This window comes from Podarcis raffonei, chromosome 15 (assembly GCF_027172205.1).
Source record: "Podarcis raffonei isolate rPodRaf1 chromosome 15, rPodRaf1.pri, whole genome shotgun sequence".
NCBI classification, from domain to species: Eukaryota; Metazoa; Chordata; class Lepidosauria; order Squamata; family Lacertidae; genus Podarcis; species Podarcis raffonei.
In genome coordinates this window covers 37934863-37956364 of record NC_070616.1, presented here as the reverse complement: position 1 = coordinate 37956364, position 21502 = coordinate 37934863, and the positions used below count along the sequence as shown (strand labels likewise).

The 21502-nt window shown below is 42.8% G+C and overlaps 1 protein-coding gene across 1 annotated transcript; it reads right to left on the bottom strand.

The window, feature by feature from the left end:
• Nucleotides 1-17427: 17427 nt before the first annotated feature.
• LOC128403150 (interleukin-36 receptor antagonist protein-like) lies at nucleotides 17428-20966 on the bottom strand. The gene is made up of 4 exons (XM_053367811.1): nucleotides 20885-20966; nucleotides 19306-19434; nucleotides 18958-19088; nucleotides 17428-18021 (listed from the first exon to the last, which is right to left on the bottom strand). Exons 1-4 carry the CDS (start codon nucleotides 20964-20966, stop codon nucleotides 17800-17802), a joined length of 564 nt encoding a protein of 187 aa, XP_053223786.1. The 3' UTR covers nucleotides 17428-17799.
• Between the last annotated feature and the right edge of the window lie 536 nt (nucleotides 20967-21502).

The following is a 21502-nucleotide window of genomic DNA, read 5'->3' as shown; positions in this document are numbered from 1 at the left end:
TTTCTAGCTCAGACTGCCCTTCCCAGTTTTGGGCTGTTGTGTCCATGACATATACCTATTGAGGTTTCTTAAGCTTGTTCTGTTAGTGCTAAAGCTTTTGTACCTGTCCATATGCACCAAAGGTGGGTGGGACAGAAATAGGCCAAGTGGGGAAGGACAATGGAGCCACAGGTGCTTGAGTCAGACACAGATGAAAGCACTGCTGCCATATGCATGTGTGTCCCAGAGCACACCAAGCCTGCGAGGTTATCGTGGGAAGCAGAGAGAGAGAGAAAGCAAGCAAGCAAGTGCAGAGTGAGCAACACTGAGTGACTGGAGATGAAAGACGAGTGACAGAAAGTGGGAAACACAGTGCCTGTGGCAAGAATGGAGGAGGAATGGAGTGGGTGAGAAAGTAGAAGGAGAAAGAAGAAGGTCGTGTGTGCTGGGAATGTCAGAAGGAATGTGTTTGGGTGAGTGATGGAGAGACTGAAGCAACCTTGGCTGGAGAACAATTAAAAAGACAAACAGCAGCTGTAAGGGAACTGAGGTAAATTAATATCAATATCACTATCAATAACAATAACAATATTTTTATTATTTATACGCCATCCATCTGGTCGGGTTTCTCCAGCCACTCTAGGTGGCTTACAGCACATTAAAAAATGGTAAAACATTAGACATTAAAAAATTCCTGATACAGGGTTGCCTTCAGAAGTCATCTAAAAGTCAGATAGTTGTTTATTTCCTTGACATCTGATGGGAGGGTGTTTCACAGGGCAGGCGCCACTACCGAGAAGGCCCTCTGCCTGGTTCTCTGTAACTTCACTTTTCGCAGTGAAGGGCCCCGAAGCTGGACCTCAGTGTCCAGGCTGAATGATGGGGTGGAGACGCTCCTTCAGGTATACTGGGCTGAGGCTGTTTAGGGCTTTAAAGGTCAGCACCAGCATTTTGAATTGTTCTCGGAAACATACCAGGAGCCATTGTAGGTCTTTCAGGACTGGTTTTATATGGTCTTGGCGGCCACTCCTAGTCACCAGTCTAGCTGCCGCATTCTGGATTAGTTGTATCTTCCGGGTCACCTTCAAAGGTAGCCCCACGTAGAGCGCATTGCAGTAGTCTAAGCGGGAGATAACCAGAGCATGTACCACTCTGGCGAGACAGTCTGCAGGCAGGTAGGGTCTCAGCCTGCGTACCAGATAGAGCTGGTAGACAGCTGCCCTGGACACAGAATTGACCTGCACCTCCATGGACAGCTGTGAGTCCAAAATGACTCCCAGACTGCACACCTGGTCCTTCAGGGGCACAGTTATGCCATTCAGGACCAGGGAGTCCTCCATACCTGCCTGACCCCTGTCCCCCCAAAAAAGAGTACTTCTGTCTTGTCAGGATTCAACCTCAATCTGTTAGCCGCCATCCACCCTCCAACCTCCTCTAGACACTCACACAGGACCTTCACCGCCTTCACTGGTTCCAATTTAAAAGAGAGGTAGAGCTGAGTATCATCTGCATACTGATGAATACCCAGCCCAAACCCCCTGATGATCTCTCCCAGTGGCTTTTTAATGTTGAAAAGCATGGGGGAGAGGACGGAACCCCAAGGCACCCACACTCATCCCCCAACACCACTTTCTGAACACAGTCCAGGAGAAAGGAGAGGAACCACTGTATAACAGTGCCCCCAGTTTCCAGCTCCTCTAGACCAGTGGTTCCCAACCTTTTTTTGGCCATGCCCCACCTAAGCATCTCTAAAATCCTGATGCTCCCCCCATGACGTATCATTCTTATTATTCAAAAAGTGAACTCCTATTCACATGGAGGAAGCCTAAAAGGCCATTAACGTGGTCTAAACAAGTTTCCAAAGAACAAAGGACAGTTGAAGGACCAAGGAAGAAATCACTAAGAAATGCTTACAAAAATAATAATAATATGAAGTGATATGAAAAAATAGCAAAGAATGTTTCAAAACATAATAGAGAACTGAGATGCATAAAGATAAATTATTTTTAATGGAAACTTTCTCTGTAATACATTGATCATTTTAATTACTATACAATAAAATAATGGTACCTAGCAAATTCAAAATACAATTTGAGCTCATCTCAAGATAAGTAGACTAAAGTTAGTGAGATACTTGTGCTTCATGCCTGCTGCAGAAAGATCTTATATTAGGCACCAATTTAGTCAGCTTCAGTCTCAAGTCTCCTCATTTAGTGATATCCAAATGATTTCTTTTCTTCAGTAGCAAATCATTTACAACTCTAAAGCCACATTCAGCTAAATATGAAGATAGGAACGGTAACAACCGTTTTCTTGCAAAGTTGCTTGAATTTGGGTACAGTGGTACCTTGGGTTACATACGCTTCAGGTTACATATGCTTCAGGTTACATATGCTTCAGGTTACAGACTCCGCTAACCCAGAAATAGTACCTCAGGTTAAGAACTTTGCTTCAGGATGAGAACAGAAATCGCGCAGTGGCAGCGGGAGGCCCCATTAGCTAAAGTGGTGCTTCAGGTTAAGAACAGTTTCAGGTTAAGAACAGTTTCAGGTTAAGAACAGACCTCCAGAACGAATTAAGTTCTTAACTCAAGGTACCACTGTGTTTAGTTTCTGTCTTATCACAAAGCCATGCCATCACTCCTTTTATATTGAACAAATGACGTCGACCATAATTTCAGAAAACCCACAAGCTGAAGTTTTGGACCTGGCTTCACTGCCTATGTCTCTTTACGACAAAAGAATACCAAACGTGCCATTGAATTGCTAACAAAAAGCCCTGGGAACACAGTTTTTAGTGAAGTTGAATGGTAGCATTAACTATCATGGAATTGTGATCAAAGTTTATTTCATACTTTAAACACACTTACCATTTGTATTCAGAGTTCTATAGCAGTTATTATTATATTTGCCTCACATATAAAGCATGGGACCCACAAGAAAGTGTCCTACTTTCCCTCATTGATAAATTGCGAATTTCCTGAGGTATCTGAATTCCCACCGATCACCAGTGCTCAGAGCAGGTAAAAGTCCAAAACACTGCTCCGAAAAATGGCGACCGCTCCAACTTAGCAGCTATGGAGTGGTCGCATTCAGGGGGAAGTTCCACAACTGTTGACTGAGCGCTCTTGAAACGCTACGTCCCCCTGAATGCACCCAGTGTTTTTTATGTTTAGATAACTGTATATGAAGCCTCTAGAACCATAAGAAATGCAAAAAGTTATTGTTAATAACTCATTCTCGAATTGCTCCCCTTAAAAATTAAATTGCCCCCTGTGGGACCTGTGCCCCATGTTGGGAACCACAGCTCTAGACGGTTCAGAACGATGCCATGGTCGATGGTATCAAAGGCCACTGAGAGATCCAGCAGAACTAGGAAACAGCTTTCACCTTTGTCCCTAGCCCACCAGAGATCATCGACCAACAAGATCAAGGCAGTTTCAGCCCCATGATGAGGCCTGAATCCCAAATGAAAGGGATCCAAATGGTCTACATCCTCCAGGCATGCTTGGAGTTGTTCAGCAACCACCCGCTCAATCACTTTACCCAAGAATGGAAGATTTGAGACAGGGGGGTTGTTGGCCATATTGGCCAGGTCCAAAGATAGTTTTTTAAGAAGAGGTTTAATAACTGCATTTTTCAGTGGGTCTGGGAAGGCTCCGGCACAGAGGGAAGCATTCACCATCCCACGGAGCCCATCACCCAGCCCTTCCAGGCTCGCTTTTATGAGCCAGGATGGGCAAGGATCAAGGAGACAGGTGGTTGGTTTCACTCATCCAAGCAGCCTGTCCACATCTTCAGAGGTGACAGATTGGAAGTGATCCCATGCAACTTGACTAGACAGGACTCTAGGTACAATTGCATGCAGAAATGTAAACGTTAATGAGAAATTGGCACCAGAATGCTGATGAATATTCCTGAGGACTCTTTTTAAAACAAAATGAATGAACTTTATTATGGTCACAGACCAGGATAAAACAAAAACATATAAATAAAATAGCAGTTAGGATTTTTTAAACTGATAAATGTTGGAGCAGATAAGGACAAAGAAACAAACATAGGATAAAACATCTGAATAAAATACAAGATTAAACACAAGGACTCTTTTTAAAACAAAATGCAAACTAATATGGAAATAAGGAGAACTGAACAAGACTGAAAAAAATGAGAAACCGAAAGCAACCAAAATTAACATATCCAGCCAACCCTACTCTTGATAGATGCAATTTCCTTGTGTTTTTGTAGCTTGAGTGAATACTGGAAGTTCTGAACATGTTAGAACTGAAAGGCATTTTGTTACTTGATGAGGATATACATACACTGGCATTAAAACCTCCCTCCTCTTTCAGAAGTTCTAATCACCTTTTACTTTATCAAAATAAAACTGAGTGATCTCAGCACCTCCTTGATGACTCAAACGAATAGGCTGGTTTGGCTCAGTCAACGTGCTTAGGAACCAACCGGGGAATGCTGCAGATTCAAAGCTGCCAGTCTCTGTGCTGCTGCCACTTTTACAAAAGAAAGTGAAGTTCTTGTGTTCCTTGCCATCGTTGTAGAGATCCATAATGCCTTTACCCTATTTAAGATTTAAAAAAGCATACAAAAGGTTTAGTAGAAAGAAGGGTTGTGCTGCATCACAAATGAATGCCATCTTTTGCCTGGGAGAAAGCGAGACTTGGGGCTAAATCCCAATGATTGTAACCAAAGCATATACAAATTCAAAGTTTACTGGCAGCCTCAAGTTTAAATCTGGATTGTGTCATGAATACACCAAGCATTCAGCCATGAGATAAGCCTTTCATTCAAAGGATGGGAGGACCTGTGGCCCTCTAGACGTTGTTGGACTACAATTCCTATCATCTCTGACCATTGGCTGTCCAGGATGGGGCTGATGGGAGTTAAGGTCCAACAAGAACTGAACCACCACTGGTTCTTCAGCTTCAATTCCTGTCTGCTTTTTATAAGTTTGAATCTTTGTTTATATACCAAAACAGGAAGGTTTCACTACTGAATTTAAAAAAACAAAACAGGAAATAGAACCAGAAGCTAGATGCGGTAATTAAGGAGAAATTCATAACTAATGGAGAAGAGTGCAGAACGTACAATCAGGAAGTGTTTGCTTTCACTAAAAGGACAGTAGCAGCCCTTAAAAACCTCAGTAGATCTTTTCTTCTCCCAATAGACAGGCTAGGAAGACAAAGGAGAGGGAAGAAGCACAGAAGGGTAACAGAGAGAGGAATGGATTGCAGTGATTTAGCAAAGATGTCCTTTGGATTCCCTGATTAAGAAAAAAGAGTGAGCCAACAGCAGAGAATATCTAAAATCTTTGTCATGGTGGATGCCACAGAACAAGCAGAAGAAATTTGAAACAATCGAATGTGGCTTTGAACCAGAAGTGAAACCGACCTCCAGGGTCAGCTGAGGTTGACCACCAGGTTCACCACAGGAGAGGGTTTGTGCTCCATCTTGGGTGCCCAAAAAGACAGCAAATGTGTTTCCATCTTTTGGGGTTATCCCTCTGTTGGGGGTCATAGCCAACAAGTAATCTGGAAGCAAAAAACAGGCAAAGATCAGTGTGATAAGAGTGGTGTGTGACCATGAAAAAGTTATGGAGCACCATTTCTGACCCTAGTTGAAGACAGTGCTGCTGTATCAGACACTTCCTGACACCTGGTTACCCAGTCCCAGAATTTGCACAAGTGTTCAATCAGTAACAGTGTAGGTCGCAGCAGAGAGATGTGAAGGGATCATGACCATTGTTACCAGGTGAGTTGCCATCTTTGGGGGCTGCTACCAGCATGTTGTTCTTCAGGAACAGGAACTTCTGGTTGATATCCCAAACCCTGTAGAGCCATGGGCTCCCTAACCGAAGGGAAGGATCTGTGATGAAAAGAAGTAACACAAATTTATCAACACACAAGAAAAAATGGAATATTCTAAAGAAGGAACAAGCAACTTTTCAGACATATCTTTTTTCTTCTTTGTTGGAGCTGCAATTCTTTTCTCCCCCTTTTGTGTGAAGTGGTGATAGCCATGGCTGGCACAACACATTTTCCATGGTGGCAACATTGTGGAGTTTCTGATGTGAGTCTAGGACTTCCTCTATCCTTAAGATATTGCGCATGCAAGTCATTAAATGTGTTCCTAGTGTATCTTTTTTCATTTGGTATTAAGAATACAGGTTTATATATTACCAAAGAGACAGCCTAGTTGTCGGGCATGTTTTCAGCTTTAATCCAATGGGATCCAACCTGGCTGAAACCCAAGGACACTAGTTTGACTGGTTTCTCCAGGTGAAATCCATCGACTCCCTCTACTGATGTGTGTATCAGTTTCCTTTTGACTAAAGGCCCCTGCTTTTTAAAGGAGTTGTGATTCTGACCATGTTCTTGCCCTCCTGAACCATGGGAGAAAGGGATAAGCAAAATAACCAAGGGCACAGAGCACGCATGCACGTATGAATGAATGAATGAATGAATGAGGTTAGCTAATGAAGCAGGATATCTATTTGGTTATCTGCAAGTATATTTGCACACAATATCGTCCATGAAATATGTAATTTTAAAAAACAGTCCTGATTGTTTATGACCCTCCTCCCCCTCCCAATTCTATAACCCAATAATTCAGGATAATACTTCATGCATCTGGTAAAATGAGCTGTAGTTCATGAAAGCTTATATTGTTAGGAAAATGATCCAACAGGTACCACTCGTTCTCTGCTGAAACAGACTAACATGGCTAGATTTTTTGGGAACAAGTCCTCCTTGCTTTTATGTTAAACCACCAACATGGAAAATATCCCCATGGGAAATGTCGTTTCACTCAGCATAGGGTGACGTAGCATGGTTTGCTGGCTTCCGGGGCAGGTGGGAGCCAGGTGGAGGCACGCGGACTAGGGCGTGGGATGTGGAAAATGAAGGGAGCCTGCCACGGAAAGCCAGCCTTCACTGTTGATGCCACACTGCAATGCCTGCCTGCCTGCCACGCAGGGTGGAACCCAGCTAGCAAATTGTGGCCCTTGGCAGGTGAATCCCCCTGATGCCCTTGGAGAGGAGTGCCAGGGTGTGCTTGGGTTGCCCCTTGTCTGCTTCCCTCCATCCGTGCCCACTCACCATTGGGAGAGCATACTGAGCGAGGAGTGAGTGAGCAGTACGTTGGTTGGGCTGCCATTCAGAGAGAGGGGCTGGGATGTAGTGGCAATGCCAGGTCAGACTCTGGGGCCCAGATAGCCCTGCAGCAGGCAGGGAAGGATGAGGAGCTGAGGACAGGGCCCATCAGTACGTGCCTGGACAGGAATCCCCGCAGAAGCCAACACCTGCATGGGGGTGCCTGGTTTGCACCCCCTCAAAATTATGCCCCCAGGGGACTCGGCCTCCCTGCCCCCCCCCCAGTATGTTATGCCCCTGTGAGCCTATATGGATAATTGAAATTCTAATTTAATTTAAGGATCACTGCAGGTTTTCAGAACTTGTCTTGGGCAGGAAATATAAAAGCAAAGCATTGTTTTTCACCTGGCTTAGGAAAGTGATGGAATAAATCTCTCATTTTCTGGTCCACAGTCATCTTGTGGGGCTTCTCCCTTAAAGTCTCTGTGTCTACTTTCTCCATTGCTTCCCAAGGATTGGTTGAGGTTCAGGCTACAAGCTCACTCTTCTGCAGTTGTAGCTACTAAAAGAGAGTGATGTAAAATGTTAGAGGAGAGGCTGCAAAAATCCAAAGTTCCACTGATTGCCCTTCTGCACAATATCGCAGGATCAACATAGATACATATTTATATAACTTTATTTGTAAGCCACCTTTACATAGTTCATACCATGCTCAAGGCGGCTAACAACATTGAAAAACTACATAATTACAACATAACAACCAAACCGAACAAGTTCCACATAAATCATAGTAAGATCTAAAATAAAATATCAGTATCAATCAAAAAATCAGTATCAAAAATAGCAACAACCCACTGCCTAAACAATACCCCAGGAAAAGGTCATTCAGCAGGAAGCAAGTCTTCCAGGACTCACAGCCAATATAAATTGGGCATGGTGAAGCAAGGCTAATTACGCAACCAATGTCCAGGAGTAAGAATACAGCAACAGAGAATCAGACGATATGTCACTGGTATGAATTGATGCAATATAGCAGATCATTAAATCAGAGCTTCCACCTTCTTGAAATTTAAAACAGATACACAGGCTACCAGTTTCTATCAGGACAGGGGCTCTGGAGGTGAATTTTTAATCCTTTCCCTTGTGCTCAATCAAGCTTAACCCTCCGTCTCCAAACATTTGTACCCTCTTTAAGGGGAGAGGGAATGAAGGGCATCAATTTTTTCCCCTTGGTACAGACCTGCTGGGCTGGGGAGGTGATATATTTCTTCTAAAAACATATATCCTGCACAAAAGAACATTACAGATTACAAAAATATCTCAAAATAGCTTACAATAAATTCATTTTAAAAAATAGCGATGCCACTTACAGCCAAAGTAAAATGAGAATAAAGTAAACAGCAGTCCAGAATGCTTAGAAAGGCGAAACAAAAAGTACACCTGAATTAGTATTGTTAATTACAATTAATTGACATTGAAATCAAGGAAATATGTCTCCCTCAGCTTCACTGCCCACCAAATGACTATAATGATAAATGGGGGAAATGGGTCTAAGGAAAGGCTAAACAGAGATTTCCTGCCTCTGAGATAATTTGGCATTTGAAGCAGACAATTTAGCATAGTCTTCCCTAATCTGAGGCCCTCCACATGTTGTGGACCACAGCTCCCATCAGTCTCAACCAGGGTACCCAATGATCATGGATAATGGAAGCTGTAATACAACAATATCTGGAAGACAGCTAGTTGGGAAAGGCTATGATCTCAACTAGTTGCCTTCCAGATATTGCTGGATATCTGGATAGAAGATTCAGAGAAATAATTGAGGAGATGCTACCTGTCCTGGTGTGAGGAAGTCCTGTGCCTTGCTATGAATTGTCTTCTCAGATTTATACAGCATCTTTTAGCTTAGTCAGACCAGTGGGTGTGGTTTATATGCTCTATGACACCTTATATGGCACAAACACTAATCCAAGTCTTGCAGCAGCAGCCAGCTGTTCCGGGAAGCTACAAATGCTGTGATAGTTCAAAAGCTGAGGGCTCCTCCCAAAATCCTTTTTATTCTGCATTGGTGATCATTTATGCTCATGATGGTACTGAGGTGGTCATATGCAACCCCAGTTTCAATACTCTTTGAGACTAGCGATAGAGGAGAAATTTCATTCAGTGTTCATATAAACCTGAATCTTATCAAATTTGCACATTCCAAACAATATGCAAACTGAAACAAAGCTATCTTCAATTTGCGGTTCTGCAGATTTCGCAATGCAGTTCTCCATCCAATCAAATAATGTTTGTGGAATTGCATATATTACAGGAAAGTGTGCAGTATAATAGACACATTAGTAAAAATCTACAGAAATGCATTATATCGGGGGAAATTGATCACAAACATGTGTACACTAGTCATAACTGCATAGAAAATGTGTTTAGTGGGAGAAATTTGCAGTAAAATACTAGTGAATCTTCATGAGGAATTTTTTAAAAATGCAAATTCCTGCAAATGTAGAGAACTGAATTTCTGCCCACACTCCTCTTTTGCAGTGCCCTCCTTCCCTATGCAGTGTGGACCTTTGGCCAGTTGCCTGCTTGGGGTGTGTGTGTGAGAGAGAGAATGAATATTTGGAAGAGTCTCTGATTGGCCTTTGGGAGCCTTTTTCCATCCTGCTGAAGCAGGTGGATGCAACTATCTTTTAAGAATAGGGGTGGGGAACCTGTGGCCCTCTAGATGTTGAACACAACTCCCTTCATCCTGATGCAGGGACAGACCTTCAAAATTTAACCCTCTTCCAGCCCAAAGCTGGGTAAGGGAGTCACCTGGCTTTGGGGAGGAGGCGTGAGACCTAGATCCATCCTACCTCCTTCCCAAAGTTGGGCAAGTTCTAATGAGGCTTTAGGATGAAGGTAGGAGAACAACAAGGGACGTGGGTGGCGCTGTGGCTTAAACCACAGAGCCTAGGACTTGCCGATCAGAAGGTTGGCGGTTTGAATCCCTGCAACGGGGCGGTTCCGTCACTGCAAGAAGCCAAGTTACAGGGAACCAGACAGAGGGCCTTCTCAGTAGTGGCACCCGGCCTGTGGAACACCCTCCCATCAGATGTCCAGGAAATAAGCAGCTTTCCTATTTTTAAGACATCTGAAAGCAGCCCTGTTTAGGGAAGTTTTTAATATTTAATGCTGTATTGTTTTTAACACTAGATTGGGAGCTGTCCAGTGTGGCTGGGGAAACTCAGCCAGATGGATGGGGTATAAATAATAAATTATTATTATTATTATTATTATTATTATTATTATTATTATTCCCATTAAAACAAAAACTTACACGTTTAGATGAATTAATGCATTCTAGTAGGCATTGTTGTTGCTTTTATCGATTAAAGTTCTACCTTGCCTTTCCTCCATAGGAGCCCAGGGTGGCAAACAACGAAGCAATAGAAAAATACAATTAAAAATAAAGTGCAACCATATTAAAAAGTTTAAAAAAAATAATATATATTTTAAAAGCAATTTTTAGGGTATTTAAAAATAATCCCATATTTTCAAGATCCTCCCCTTCCCTCCCAGAAACATTTGCTTTCTCTCAAGCAACTGCAAGTGACGCAATACAACTTTTCTTTCTACCCAAGTCTTTGCATTTCTGTTTTCTTTTAGCCTGGAAATATTAAGGAAATGTACAATGAGGTGAACGAATTCAGGAGCTCCACTTTCTTCAGAAAGCCTGGTGGCAAAGAGACGTACAGCTTGGAATCTGCAGCATTCCCGGGCTGGTTCATAAGCACTTCTCCTGAGCCAAACAAGCCTGTTGGTTTGAGCCGCCAAGGAGCCACGGAGATCACGGAATTTTATATGGCGAGAATATAGGACTAAATGTGACCTGCTGCTTTAAAGGAGAATATCTGCCATTACCAGGGAGCTGTCATTGAAAATACATGACACAGAGGAAATCATCCCCTAGAAACCCCAACGCTTCTCCATTTGTTGTTATTTTTATTCTTTATTAAATTTGTTATTTGCTTTATCTTGCCCAGGACAACCCAAAGCGATCTAGAACCAACCAAACAACCAAACAACCAACCAACCAAACAAACAAACAAACACCACACATACAGTAGATACATTAAAGTCTATAGGAAAAAAGAAATACATTAACACTCCTCCCACTTCACAGATAGTTAAGGACTAACGGCCTGGTAATAGAGGAAAGTTTTTGCCTGGTGCCTAAAGATATGATTGTGCCAGGTGAGCCTCCCTGGGAAGAACATTTCATGAATGGAGAGACACTGCAGAAAAGGCCCATTCTCATGTTGCCACATGCCAGATCTCTTTTTGAGGGGGCACACAAAGTAGAGCTGCAGATGGTGATTGCTGTGTCAGGGTCAGTTAAAATGTGAGAGGAAGTCCTTGAGATATTGTAGTCCAGTTTCTGGCTGATGTCACAATATATGTCTGTTGAGATCTTCAGCACTTCAGGACTGGGGAGCTGTTTGGGTGGGGGGAAGCCAGGATTTATGAGGTAAAATTCCTGGCAACGCTCCTCAGGGGGTTCTGGGGAGTGCACAGTATCCCGTGGTGTTGCTTAAGCTCGTATCTAGAAAGGCAGTACGGACATGGATGAATCGTCTAAAGGCATGATTTGTGATCGGTTCCTCATGAATTTGGAATATTGGTGTTGATTATGGGGCGCTCCTGAAATGGCATATGATAAAGGGCTGCAATTAACCAGCTGCCGAAAAGACTGGATTTGAGCCATGAAGGTATTTCAATGATTTTCAAAAAGCGCAAAAATACTTACAATAGCCAGAATGGAAGGGGAGGCAAGGCAATGTTTGTTTTGATGGTTCCTAAATGGTCTTTTTCTCTCTTGACCACCCCTGTAAAATGAAAGAATCATGTGCAGGTGTTTTGATGTTATTTGTTACTGAGAGAGAGAGGGGAGCCAATGATTTATGCTCAACAAAGGGTTCTACAATTTCTTTTACACCCTACACTCTTGACCGAGGTTGAATGGATCTTATATAAATTTTCTTTGGACTGGATCAGGAGTGGAGAAGAGAACAATTTGCTAAGGACACATGGCAGGAGTCTATATATGTGACTTTGATCTTTAACTGCGAGCTGTGGAAAATAATCCCCAGAATTTTAATGGCAGAGCAGACATCAACTTGGGGAGTTGTTTATAGCTCAGTAAGTCCTTGAACAACGGAAGGAATGTTTTCAAAGGAGTGGAATGGACCAAGAACAATGACAATCTCTCTTCACACCAGGTCTGGGAACAGCCTGCTAGAAGGAATGAACACGTGAAATTTTTTTTATATGTTTGCAAAATAAGAATGGTGCTGATTGTAAGGAAACAAGAAGGCTAGCCACGAAAATGGATTAAAACTAATAGAAGGATGAGAATGTGATTAAAGAAGAAGAAGTGGCAACATCAGGAAGCATCGGACATGTTTGTAACAGGAGCGGGAAACCTTATTATTATTATTTTTTTAAAAAATTGTATTAAATTTAAATAATTTGGATCAATTTATTAAAATTCGGAAAACACACACACACAAGAATGAAATATTGTAGTCCTGAGCCTTTTAAAGCCTTATAGGTCAAAACCAGCACTAGGCTCCAGAAACTACTGTATTTTTCATCTATAAGACGCCCCCATGTATAAGCCCACCCCCTATTTTGGGGGACTCATTTTCAAGAAAATGAGGGGAGATGGCTCAAAGTTGTTGAGCTTCTCTCCCCACACAGCTGCAGGCAGGAAACACTCCCTAGATTTGGTGGGTGCTCGGGGCCCCTAGAGTTGGCGCCCCTGATCTTCATGTATTCTGTCAGAAGCTGGCTGGTTGCCGGCTTGAGAAAACAGCACACGAGAGGTAATTTACAGAAGATTTATTGCATACAAGCAATTAGCCTCTGACTGCTCTCTCCGAGCGTCCATATAGCATGATCAAGTTGAATCTTCTGAAGAATCATAGAATCATAGAATCATAGAGTTGGAATAGACCACAAGGGCCATCGCGTCCAACCCCCTGCCAAGCAGGAAACAGTACTTCCGGCTCCTGCAGAATATCCTGAACTTATCCCCTTACATTTATTGATTCTTCATCTGTCTTAAACCCTTTCATTAGCCTAGTTCTAGGACTGACGGGTTCAGTTACCTCCTGTTCCGGTGAGGAAATTCTCCCCCTCCCTTGTGCCATGAGAGGCTGAGATTCCTCAGAGCTAGCTCTCATCCAGCCCGCCTTCACTCTGTTGATAAGCCGCATTCCTGCCAGCTTCAGAGAGGGGAGGTGTTGGCTCACTGTCTTTAGCTGTCTGAGAAATCTGCCAGTCTCTTTGTTCTCCTTCTGCCTGCCTGCTTTCTAGCTCAGACTGCCCTTCCCAGTTTTGGGCTGTTGTGTCCATGACATATACCTATTGAGGTTTCTTAAGCTTGTTCTGTTAGTGCTAAAGCTTTTGTACCTGTCCATATGCACCAAAGGTGGGTGGGACAGAAATAGGGCAAGTGGGGAAGGACAATGGAGCCACAGGTGCTTGAGTCAGACACAGATGAAAGCACTGCTGCCATATGCATTGAAATGTGTCCCAGAGCACACCAAGCCTGCGAGGTTATCGTGGGAAGCAGAGAGAGAGAGAAAGCAAGCAAGGGCAGAGTGAGCAACACTGAGTGACTGGAGATGAAAGACGAGTGACAGAAAGTGGGAAACACAGTGCCTGTGGCAAGAATGGAGGAGGAATGGAGTGGGTGAGAAAGCAGAAGGAGAAAGAAGAAGGTCGTATGTGCTGGGAATGTCAGAAGGAATGTGTTTGGGTGAGTGATGGAGAGACTGAAGCAACCTTGGCTGGAGAACAATTAAAAAGACAAACAGCAGCTGTAAGGGAACTGAGGTAAATTAATATCAATATCACTATCAATAACAATAACAATATTTTTATTATTTATACACCATCCATCTGGTCGGGTTTCTCCAGCCACTCTAGGTGGCTTACAGCATATTAAAAAATGGTAAAACATTAGACATTAAAAAATTCCTGATACAGGGTTGCCTTCAGAAGTCCTCTAAAAGTCAGATAGTTGTTTATTTCTTTGACATCTGATGGGAGGGTGTTTCACAGGGCAGGCGCCACTACCGAGAAGGCCCTCTGCCTGGTTCTCTGTAACTTCACTTCTCGCAGTGAAGGGCCCCGAAGCTGGACCTCAGTGTCCAGGCTGAATGATGGGGTGGAGACGCTCCTTCAGGTATACTGGGCTGAGGCTGTTTAGGGCTTTAAAGGTCAGCACCAGAACTTTGAATTGTTCTCGGAAACATACCAGGAGCCATTGTAGGTCTTTCAGGACTGGTGTTATATGGTCTTGGCGGCCACTCCCAGTCACCAGTCTAGCTGCCGCATTCTGGATTAGTTGTAGCTTCCGGGTCACCTTCAAAGGTAGCCCCATGTAGAGCTCATTGCAGTAGTCTAAGCGGGAGATAACCAGAGCATGTACCACTCTGGCGAGACAGTCTGCAGGCAGGTAGGGTCTCAGCCTGCGTACCAGATAGAGCTGGTAGACAGCTGCCCTGGACACAGAATTGACCTGCACCTCCATGGACAGCTGTGAGTCCAAAATGGCTCCCAGACTGCACACCTGGTCCTTCAGGGGCACAGTTATGCCATTCAGGACCAGGGAGTCCTCCATACCTGCCTGACCCCTGTCCCCCAAAAAAGAGTACTTCTGTCTTGTCAGGATTCAACCTCAATCTGTTAGCTACCATCCACCCTCCAACCTCCTCTAGACACTCACACAGGACCTTCACCGCCTTCACTGGTTCCAATTTAAAAGAGAGGTAGAGCTGAGTATCATCTGCATACTGATGAATACCCAGCCCAAACCCCCTGATGATCTCTCCCAGTGGCTTTTTAATGTTGAAAAGCATGGGGGAGAGGACGGAACCCCAAGGCACCCACAAGTGAGAGCCCAGGGGTCCAAACACTCATCCCCCAACACCGCTTTCTGAACACAGTCCAGGAGAAAGGAGAGGAACCACTGTATAACAGTGCCCCCCTATTTCCAGCTCCTCTAGACCAGTGGTTCCCAACCTGTTTTTGGCCATGCCCCACCTAAGCATCTCTAAAATCCTGATGCTCCCCCCGTGATGTATCATTCTTATTATTCAAAAAGTGAACTCCTATTCACATGGAGGAAACCTAAAAGGCCATTTATTTGGCCTAAACAAGCTTCCAAAGAACATGGCAACCATGAAAGAGAAAAATCAAAGAATGGAAGGACAGTTGAAGGACCAAGGAAGAAATCACTAAGAAATTCTTACAAAAATAATAATAATATGAAGTGATATGAAAAAATAGCAAAGAATGTTTCAAAACATAATAGAGAACTGAGATGCATAAATATAAATTATTTTTAATGGAAGCTTTTTCTGTAATACGTTGATCATTTTAATTACTATACAATAAAATAATGGTACCTAGCAAATTCAAAATACAATTTGAGCTCATCTCAAGATAAGTAGACTAAAGTTAGTGAGATACTTGTGCTTCATGCCTGCTGCAGAGAGATTTTATATTAGGCACCAATTTAGTCAGCTTCAGTCTCAAGTCTCCTCATTTAATGATATCTAGTTGATTTCTTTTCTTCAGTAGCAAATCATTCACAGCTCTAAAGCCACATTCAGCTAAATATGAAGATGGGAATGGTAACAACCGTTTTCTTGCAAAGTTGCTTGAATTTGGGTACAGTGGTACCTTGGGTTACATATGCTTCATGTTACATATGCTTCAGGTTACAGACTCCGCTAACCCAGAAATAGTACCTCAGGTTAAGAACTTTGCTTCAGGATGAGAACAGAAATCACGCAGTGGCAGCGGGAGGCCCTATTAGCTAAAGTGGTGCTTCAGGTTAAGAACAGTTTCAGGTTAAGAACAGACCTCCAGAACGAATTAAGTTCTAAACTCAAGGTACCACTGTATTTAGTTTCTGTCTTATCACAAAGCCATGCCATCACTCCTTTTATATTGAACAAATGACGTCGACCGTAATGTCAGAAAACCCACAAGTTGAAGTTTTGGACCTAGCTTCACTGCCTATGTCTCTTTACGACAAAAGAATACCAAACGTGCCATTGAATTGCTAACAAAAAGCCCTGGGAACACAGTTTTTAGTGAAGTTGAATGGTGGCATTAACTATCATGGAATTGTGATCAAAGTTTATTTCATACTTTAAATACACTTGCCATTTGTATTCAGAGTTCTATAGCAGTTATTATTATATTTCCTCACATATAAAGCATGGGGCCCACAAGAAAGTGTCCTACTTTCCCTCATTGATAAATCGCGAATTTCCTGAGGTATCTGAATTCCCACCGATCACCAGTACTCAGAGCAGGTAAAAGTCCAAAACACTGCTCCGAAAAATGGCAACTGCTCCAACTTAGCAGCTATGGAGTGGTCACATTCAGGGGGAAGTTCCACAACTGTTGACTGAGCGCTCTTGAAGCGCTACATCCCCCTGAATGCACCCAGTGTTTTTTATGTTTAGATAACTGTATATGAAGCCTCTAGAACCATAAGAAATGCAAAAAGTTATTGTTAATAACTCATTCTCGAATTGCTCCCCTTAAAAATCAAATTGCCCCCTGTGGGGCCTGTTCCCCATGTTGGGAACCACGGCTCTAGACGGTTCAGAACGATGCCATGGTCGATGGTATCAAAGGCCACTGAGAGATCCAGCAGAACTAGGAAATAGCTTTCACCTTTTCCCCTAGCCCACCAGAGATCATTGACCAACAAGATCAAGGCAGTTTCAGCCCCATGATGAGGCCTGAATCCCAAATGAAAGGGATCTAAATGGTCCACATCCTCCAGGGGTGCCTGGAGTTGTTCAGCAACCACCCACTCAATCACCTTGCCTGAATATGGGAGATTTAAAACTGAGTGATTGTTGGCCATATTGGATGGGTCCAAAGATGGTTTTTAAAGAAGCGGTTTAATAACTGCCTCTTTCAGTGAGTCTGGGAAGGCTTCCGCACAGAGGGAAGAATTCACCACCCCACAGAGCCCATCGCCCAGCCCTTCTTGGCTCGCTTTTATGAGCCAGGATGGGCAAGGATCAAGGAGACAGGTGGTTGGTTTCATTCATCCAAGCAGCCTGTCCACATCTTCAGAGGTGACAGATTGGAAGTGATCCCATGCAACTTGACTAGACAGGACTCTAGGACTCTAGGTACAATTGCATGCAGAAATGTGAACATTAATGAGAAATTGGCACCAGAATGCTGATGAATATTCCTGAGGACTCTTTTTAAAACAAAATGAATGAACTTTATTACGGTCACAGACCAGGATAAAACAAAAACATATAAATAAAATAGAAGTTAGGATTTTTTTAACTGATAAATGTTGGAGCAGATAAGGACAAAGAAACAAACATAGGATAAAACATCTGAATAAAATACAAGATTAAACACAAGGACTCTTTTTAAAACAAAATGCAAACTAATATGGAAATAAGGAGAACTGAACAAGACTGGAAAAATGAGAAACCGAAAGCAACCAAAATTGACATATCCAGCCATCCCTACTCTTGATAGATGCAATTTCCTTGTGTTTTTGTAGCTTGAGTGAATACTGGAAGTTCTGAACATGTTAGAACTGAAAGGCATTTTGTTACTTGATTAGGATATACATACATTGGCATTAAAACCTCCCTCCTCTTTCAGAAGTTCTAATCACCTTTTACTTTTTCAAAATAAAACTGAGTGATCTCAGCACCTCCTTGATGACTCAAACGAATAGGCTGGTTTGGCTCGGTCAACGTGCTTAGGAACCAACCCGGGAATGCTGCAGATTCAAAGCTGCCAGTCTCTGTGCTGCTGCCACTTTTACAAAAGAAAGTGAAGTTCTTGTGTTCCTTGCCATCGTTGTAGAGATCCATAATAGCTTTACCCTATTTAAGATAAAAAAAGCATACACAAGGTTTAGTAGAAAGAAGGGTTGTGCTGCATCACAAATGAACGCCATCAGTTGCCTGGTAGAAAGCGAGACTTGGGGGCTAAATCCCAATGATTGTAACCATATACAAATTCAAAGTTTACTGGGAGCCCCAAGTTTAAATCTGGGTTATGCCATGAATACACCATGAATTTTTAATCTCCTGTTGGAAGCCGCCCAAAGTGGTTGGGGAAACCCAGCCAGATGGGTATGGTATGAGTAATAAATCATCATCATCATCATCATCATCATCATTATTATTATTATTATTACTACTACTACTACTACACCAAGCATTCAGCGATGAGATAAGCCTTTCATTCAAAGGATGGGAGGACCTGTGGCCCTCTAGACGTTGTTGGACTACAATTCCTATCATCTCTGACCTTTGGCTGTCCTGCATGGGACTGATGGGAGTTAAAGTCCATCAAGATCTGACGCACCACTGGCTCTTCAGCTTCAATTCCTGTCTGTCTTCCATAAGTTTGAATCTTTGCTTATATACCAAAACAGGAATTGTTTCACTCCTGAATTTAAAAAACCAAACAGGAAATAGAAACAGAAGCTGGATAATTAAGGAGAAATTCATAACTAATGAAGAAGAGTGCAGAACCTACAATCAGGAAATGTTTGCTTTCACTAAAAGGACAGAAGCAACCCGTAAAAACCTCAGTAGATCTTTGCCTCTCCCAAGAGACAGGCTAAGAAGACAAAGTAGAGGGAAGAAGCACAGAAGGATAACAGAGAGAAGAATGGAATGCAGTGATTAAGGAAAAAAAGAGTGAGCAAACAGCAGAGAATATCTAAAGTCTTTGTCGTGGTGGATGCATCTAAACAAGCAGAAGAAATTTGAAACAATCGAATGTGGCTTTGAACCAGAAGTGAAACCCACCTCCAAGGTCAGCTGAGGTTGACCACCAGATTCACCACAGGAGAGGGTTTGTGCTCCATCTTGGGTGCCCAAAAAGATGGGGAATTTGTTTTCATCCATCACTCTGTTGGGGGTCATAGCCACCAAGTAATCTGGAAGCAAAAAACAGGCAAAGATCAGTGTGATAAGAGTGGGGTGTGACCATGGAAAAGTTAAGGTGCACCATTTCTGACCCTAGTTGAAGACAGTGCTGCTGTATCAGACACTTCCTGACACCTGGTTACCCAGTCCCAGAATTTGCACAAGGGTTCAATCAGTAACAGTGTAGGTCGCAGCAGAGAAATGTGAAGGGATCATAACCATTGTTACCGGGTGAGTTGCCATCTTTGGGGGCTGCTACCAGCATGTTGTTCTTCAGGAACAGGAACTTCTGGTTAATATCCCAAATCCTGTAGAGCCATGGCCTATCTAGGCTTATGGGTGGAAACTTGGAATGATCTGTGATAAAAAGAAGTAATACAAATTTATCAATACAGAAGAAAAAATGGAATATTCTAAAGAAGGAACAAACAACTTTTCAGACATATATTTTTTCTTCTGTGTTGGAGCTGCAATTCTTTTCTCCCCCTTTTGCATGAAGTGGTAATAGCCATGGTTGGCACAACACATTTTCCATGGTGGCAACATTGTGGAGTTTCCGATGTGAGTCTAGGACTTCCTTAAGATATTGCGCAAGCAAGTCATTAAATGTGTTCCTAGTATATCTTTTTTCATTTGGTATTAAGAATACAGGTTTATATATTGCCAAAGAGACAGCCTAGTCGCAAGCACTATTGACTGGCTGTTTTCAGCTTTAATTCAATGGGATCCAACCTGGCTGAAACCCAAGGACACTATTTTGACTGGTTTCTCCAGGTGAAATCCATTGACTCCCCCTGCTGGTGTGTGTATCAGTTTCCTTTTGACTAAAGGCCCCTGCTTTTTAAAGGAGTTGTGATTCTGACCATGTTCTTGCCCTCCTGTACAATGGGAGAAAGGCATAAGCAAAATAACCTAGGGCACAGAGCATGGATGTATGCCCATATGAATGACTGAATGACTGAATGACTGAATCAGGTTAGCTAATGAAGCCGTATATCTATTTGGTTATCTGCAAGTATATTTGCACACAATATCGTCCATGAAATATGTACTTAAAAAAAACAGTCCTGATTGTTTACCACCCCTATCCCACGCCCCAAAACTACCCAATAATTCAGGATAATAATTCATGCATCTGGTGAAATGGGCTATAGTTCACGAAAGCATATATTGTTAGGAAAATACAGTGGTGCCCCGCAAGACGAACGCCTCGCAAGACGGAAAATTCAGGTCTGTTTCTTTTGTAATGTTCTTTTGTGCAGGATATATGTTTTTGAAAGAAATATATCGCCTCCCTAGCCCAGCCCAGCCCAGCAGGTCTGTCCTTCATTCCCTCTCCCCTTAAAGAGGGTAATACAAATGTTTGGAGAATGAGGGTTAAGCTTGATGCAGCACATAGGAAAGGATTAAAAATTCACCTTCAGAGCCTCTATCCTGATAGAAACTGGAAGCCTGTGTATCTGTTTTAAATTTCAAGAAGGTGGAAGATCTGATTTAGTGATCTGCTATATTGCATCAGTTCATACCAGTGGCATATCGTCTGATTCTCTGTTGTTGTATTCTTATTCCTGGACATTGGTTGCGTAATTAGCCCCGCCTCACCCTGGCTAATTTATATTGGCTGTGAGTTGTGGAAGACTTGCTTCCTGCCTTGCAGGCCTTTTCCACCTGGCCTGGGAGGTGGGGCCAGGGCGGACTCCAACTACAAAAGCTGAGGCTTGTCCTGGCGTATTGTTTAGGCAGTGGGTTGTTGCTATTTTTGATACTGATTTTTTGATTGATACTGATATTTTATTTTAGATCTTACTATGATTTATGTGGAACTTGTTCGGTGTGGTTGTTATGTTGTAATTATGTAGTTTTTCAATGTTGTTAGCCGCCTTGAGCATGGTATGAACTATGTAAAGGTGGCTTACAAATAAAGTTATATAAATATGTATCTATGTTGATCCGGGGATATTGTGCAGAAGGGCAATCAATGGAACTTTGGATTTTTGCAGCCTCTCCTCTAACATTTTACATCCCTCTCTTTTAGTAGCTACAACTGCAGAAGAGTGAGCTTGTAGCCTGAACCTCAACCAATCCTTGGGAAGCAATGGAGAAAGTAGACACAGAGACTTTAAGGGAGAAGCCCCACAAGATGACTGTGGACCAGAAAATGAGAGATTTATTCCACCACTTTCCTAAGCCAGGTGAAAAACAATGCTTTGCTTTTATATTTCCTGCCCAAGAGAACCTCTGAAAACCTGCAGTGATCCTTAAATTAAATTAGAATTTCCATTATCCATATAGGCTCACAGGGGCATAACATACTGGGGGGGGGCAGGGAGGCCGAGTCCCCTGGGGGCATAATTTTGAGGGGGTGCAAACCAGGCACCCCCATGCAGGTGTTGGCTTCTGCGGGGATTCCTCTCCAGGCACGTAC

Coding starts and splice junctions, on each gene's coding strand:
- LOC128403150 (XM_053367811.1), bottom strand. CDS start 20,966: ATGCTCAAGGCGGCTAACAACATTGAAAAACTACATAATTACAACATA. Junction 19,435..20,884: donor CAAGTTCCACATAAATCATA/GTAAGATCTAAA, acceptor TTTTTATCACAG/ATCATTCCAAGTTTCCACCC. Junction 18,022..18,957: donor AACCTCAGCTGACCTTGGAG/GTGGGTTTCACT, acceptor TATCTTAAATAG/GGTAAAGCTATTATGGATCT.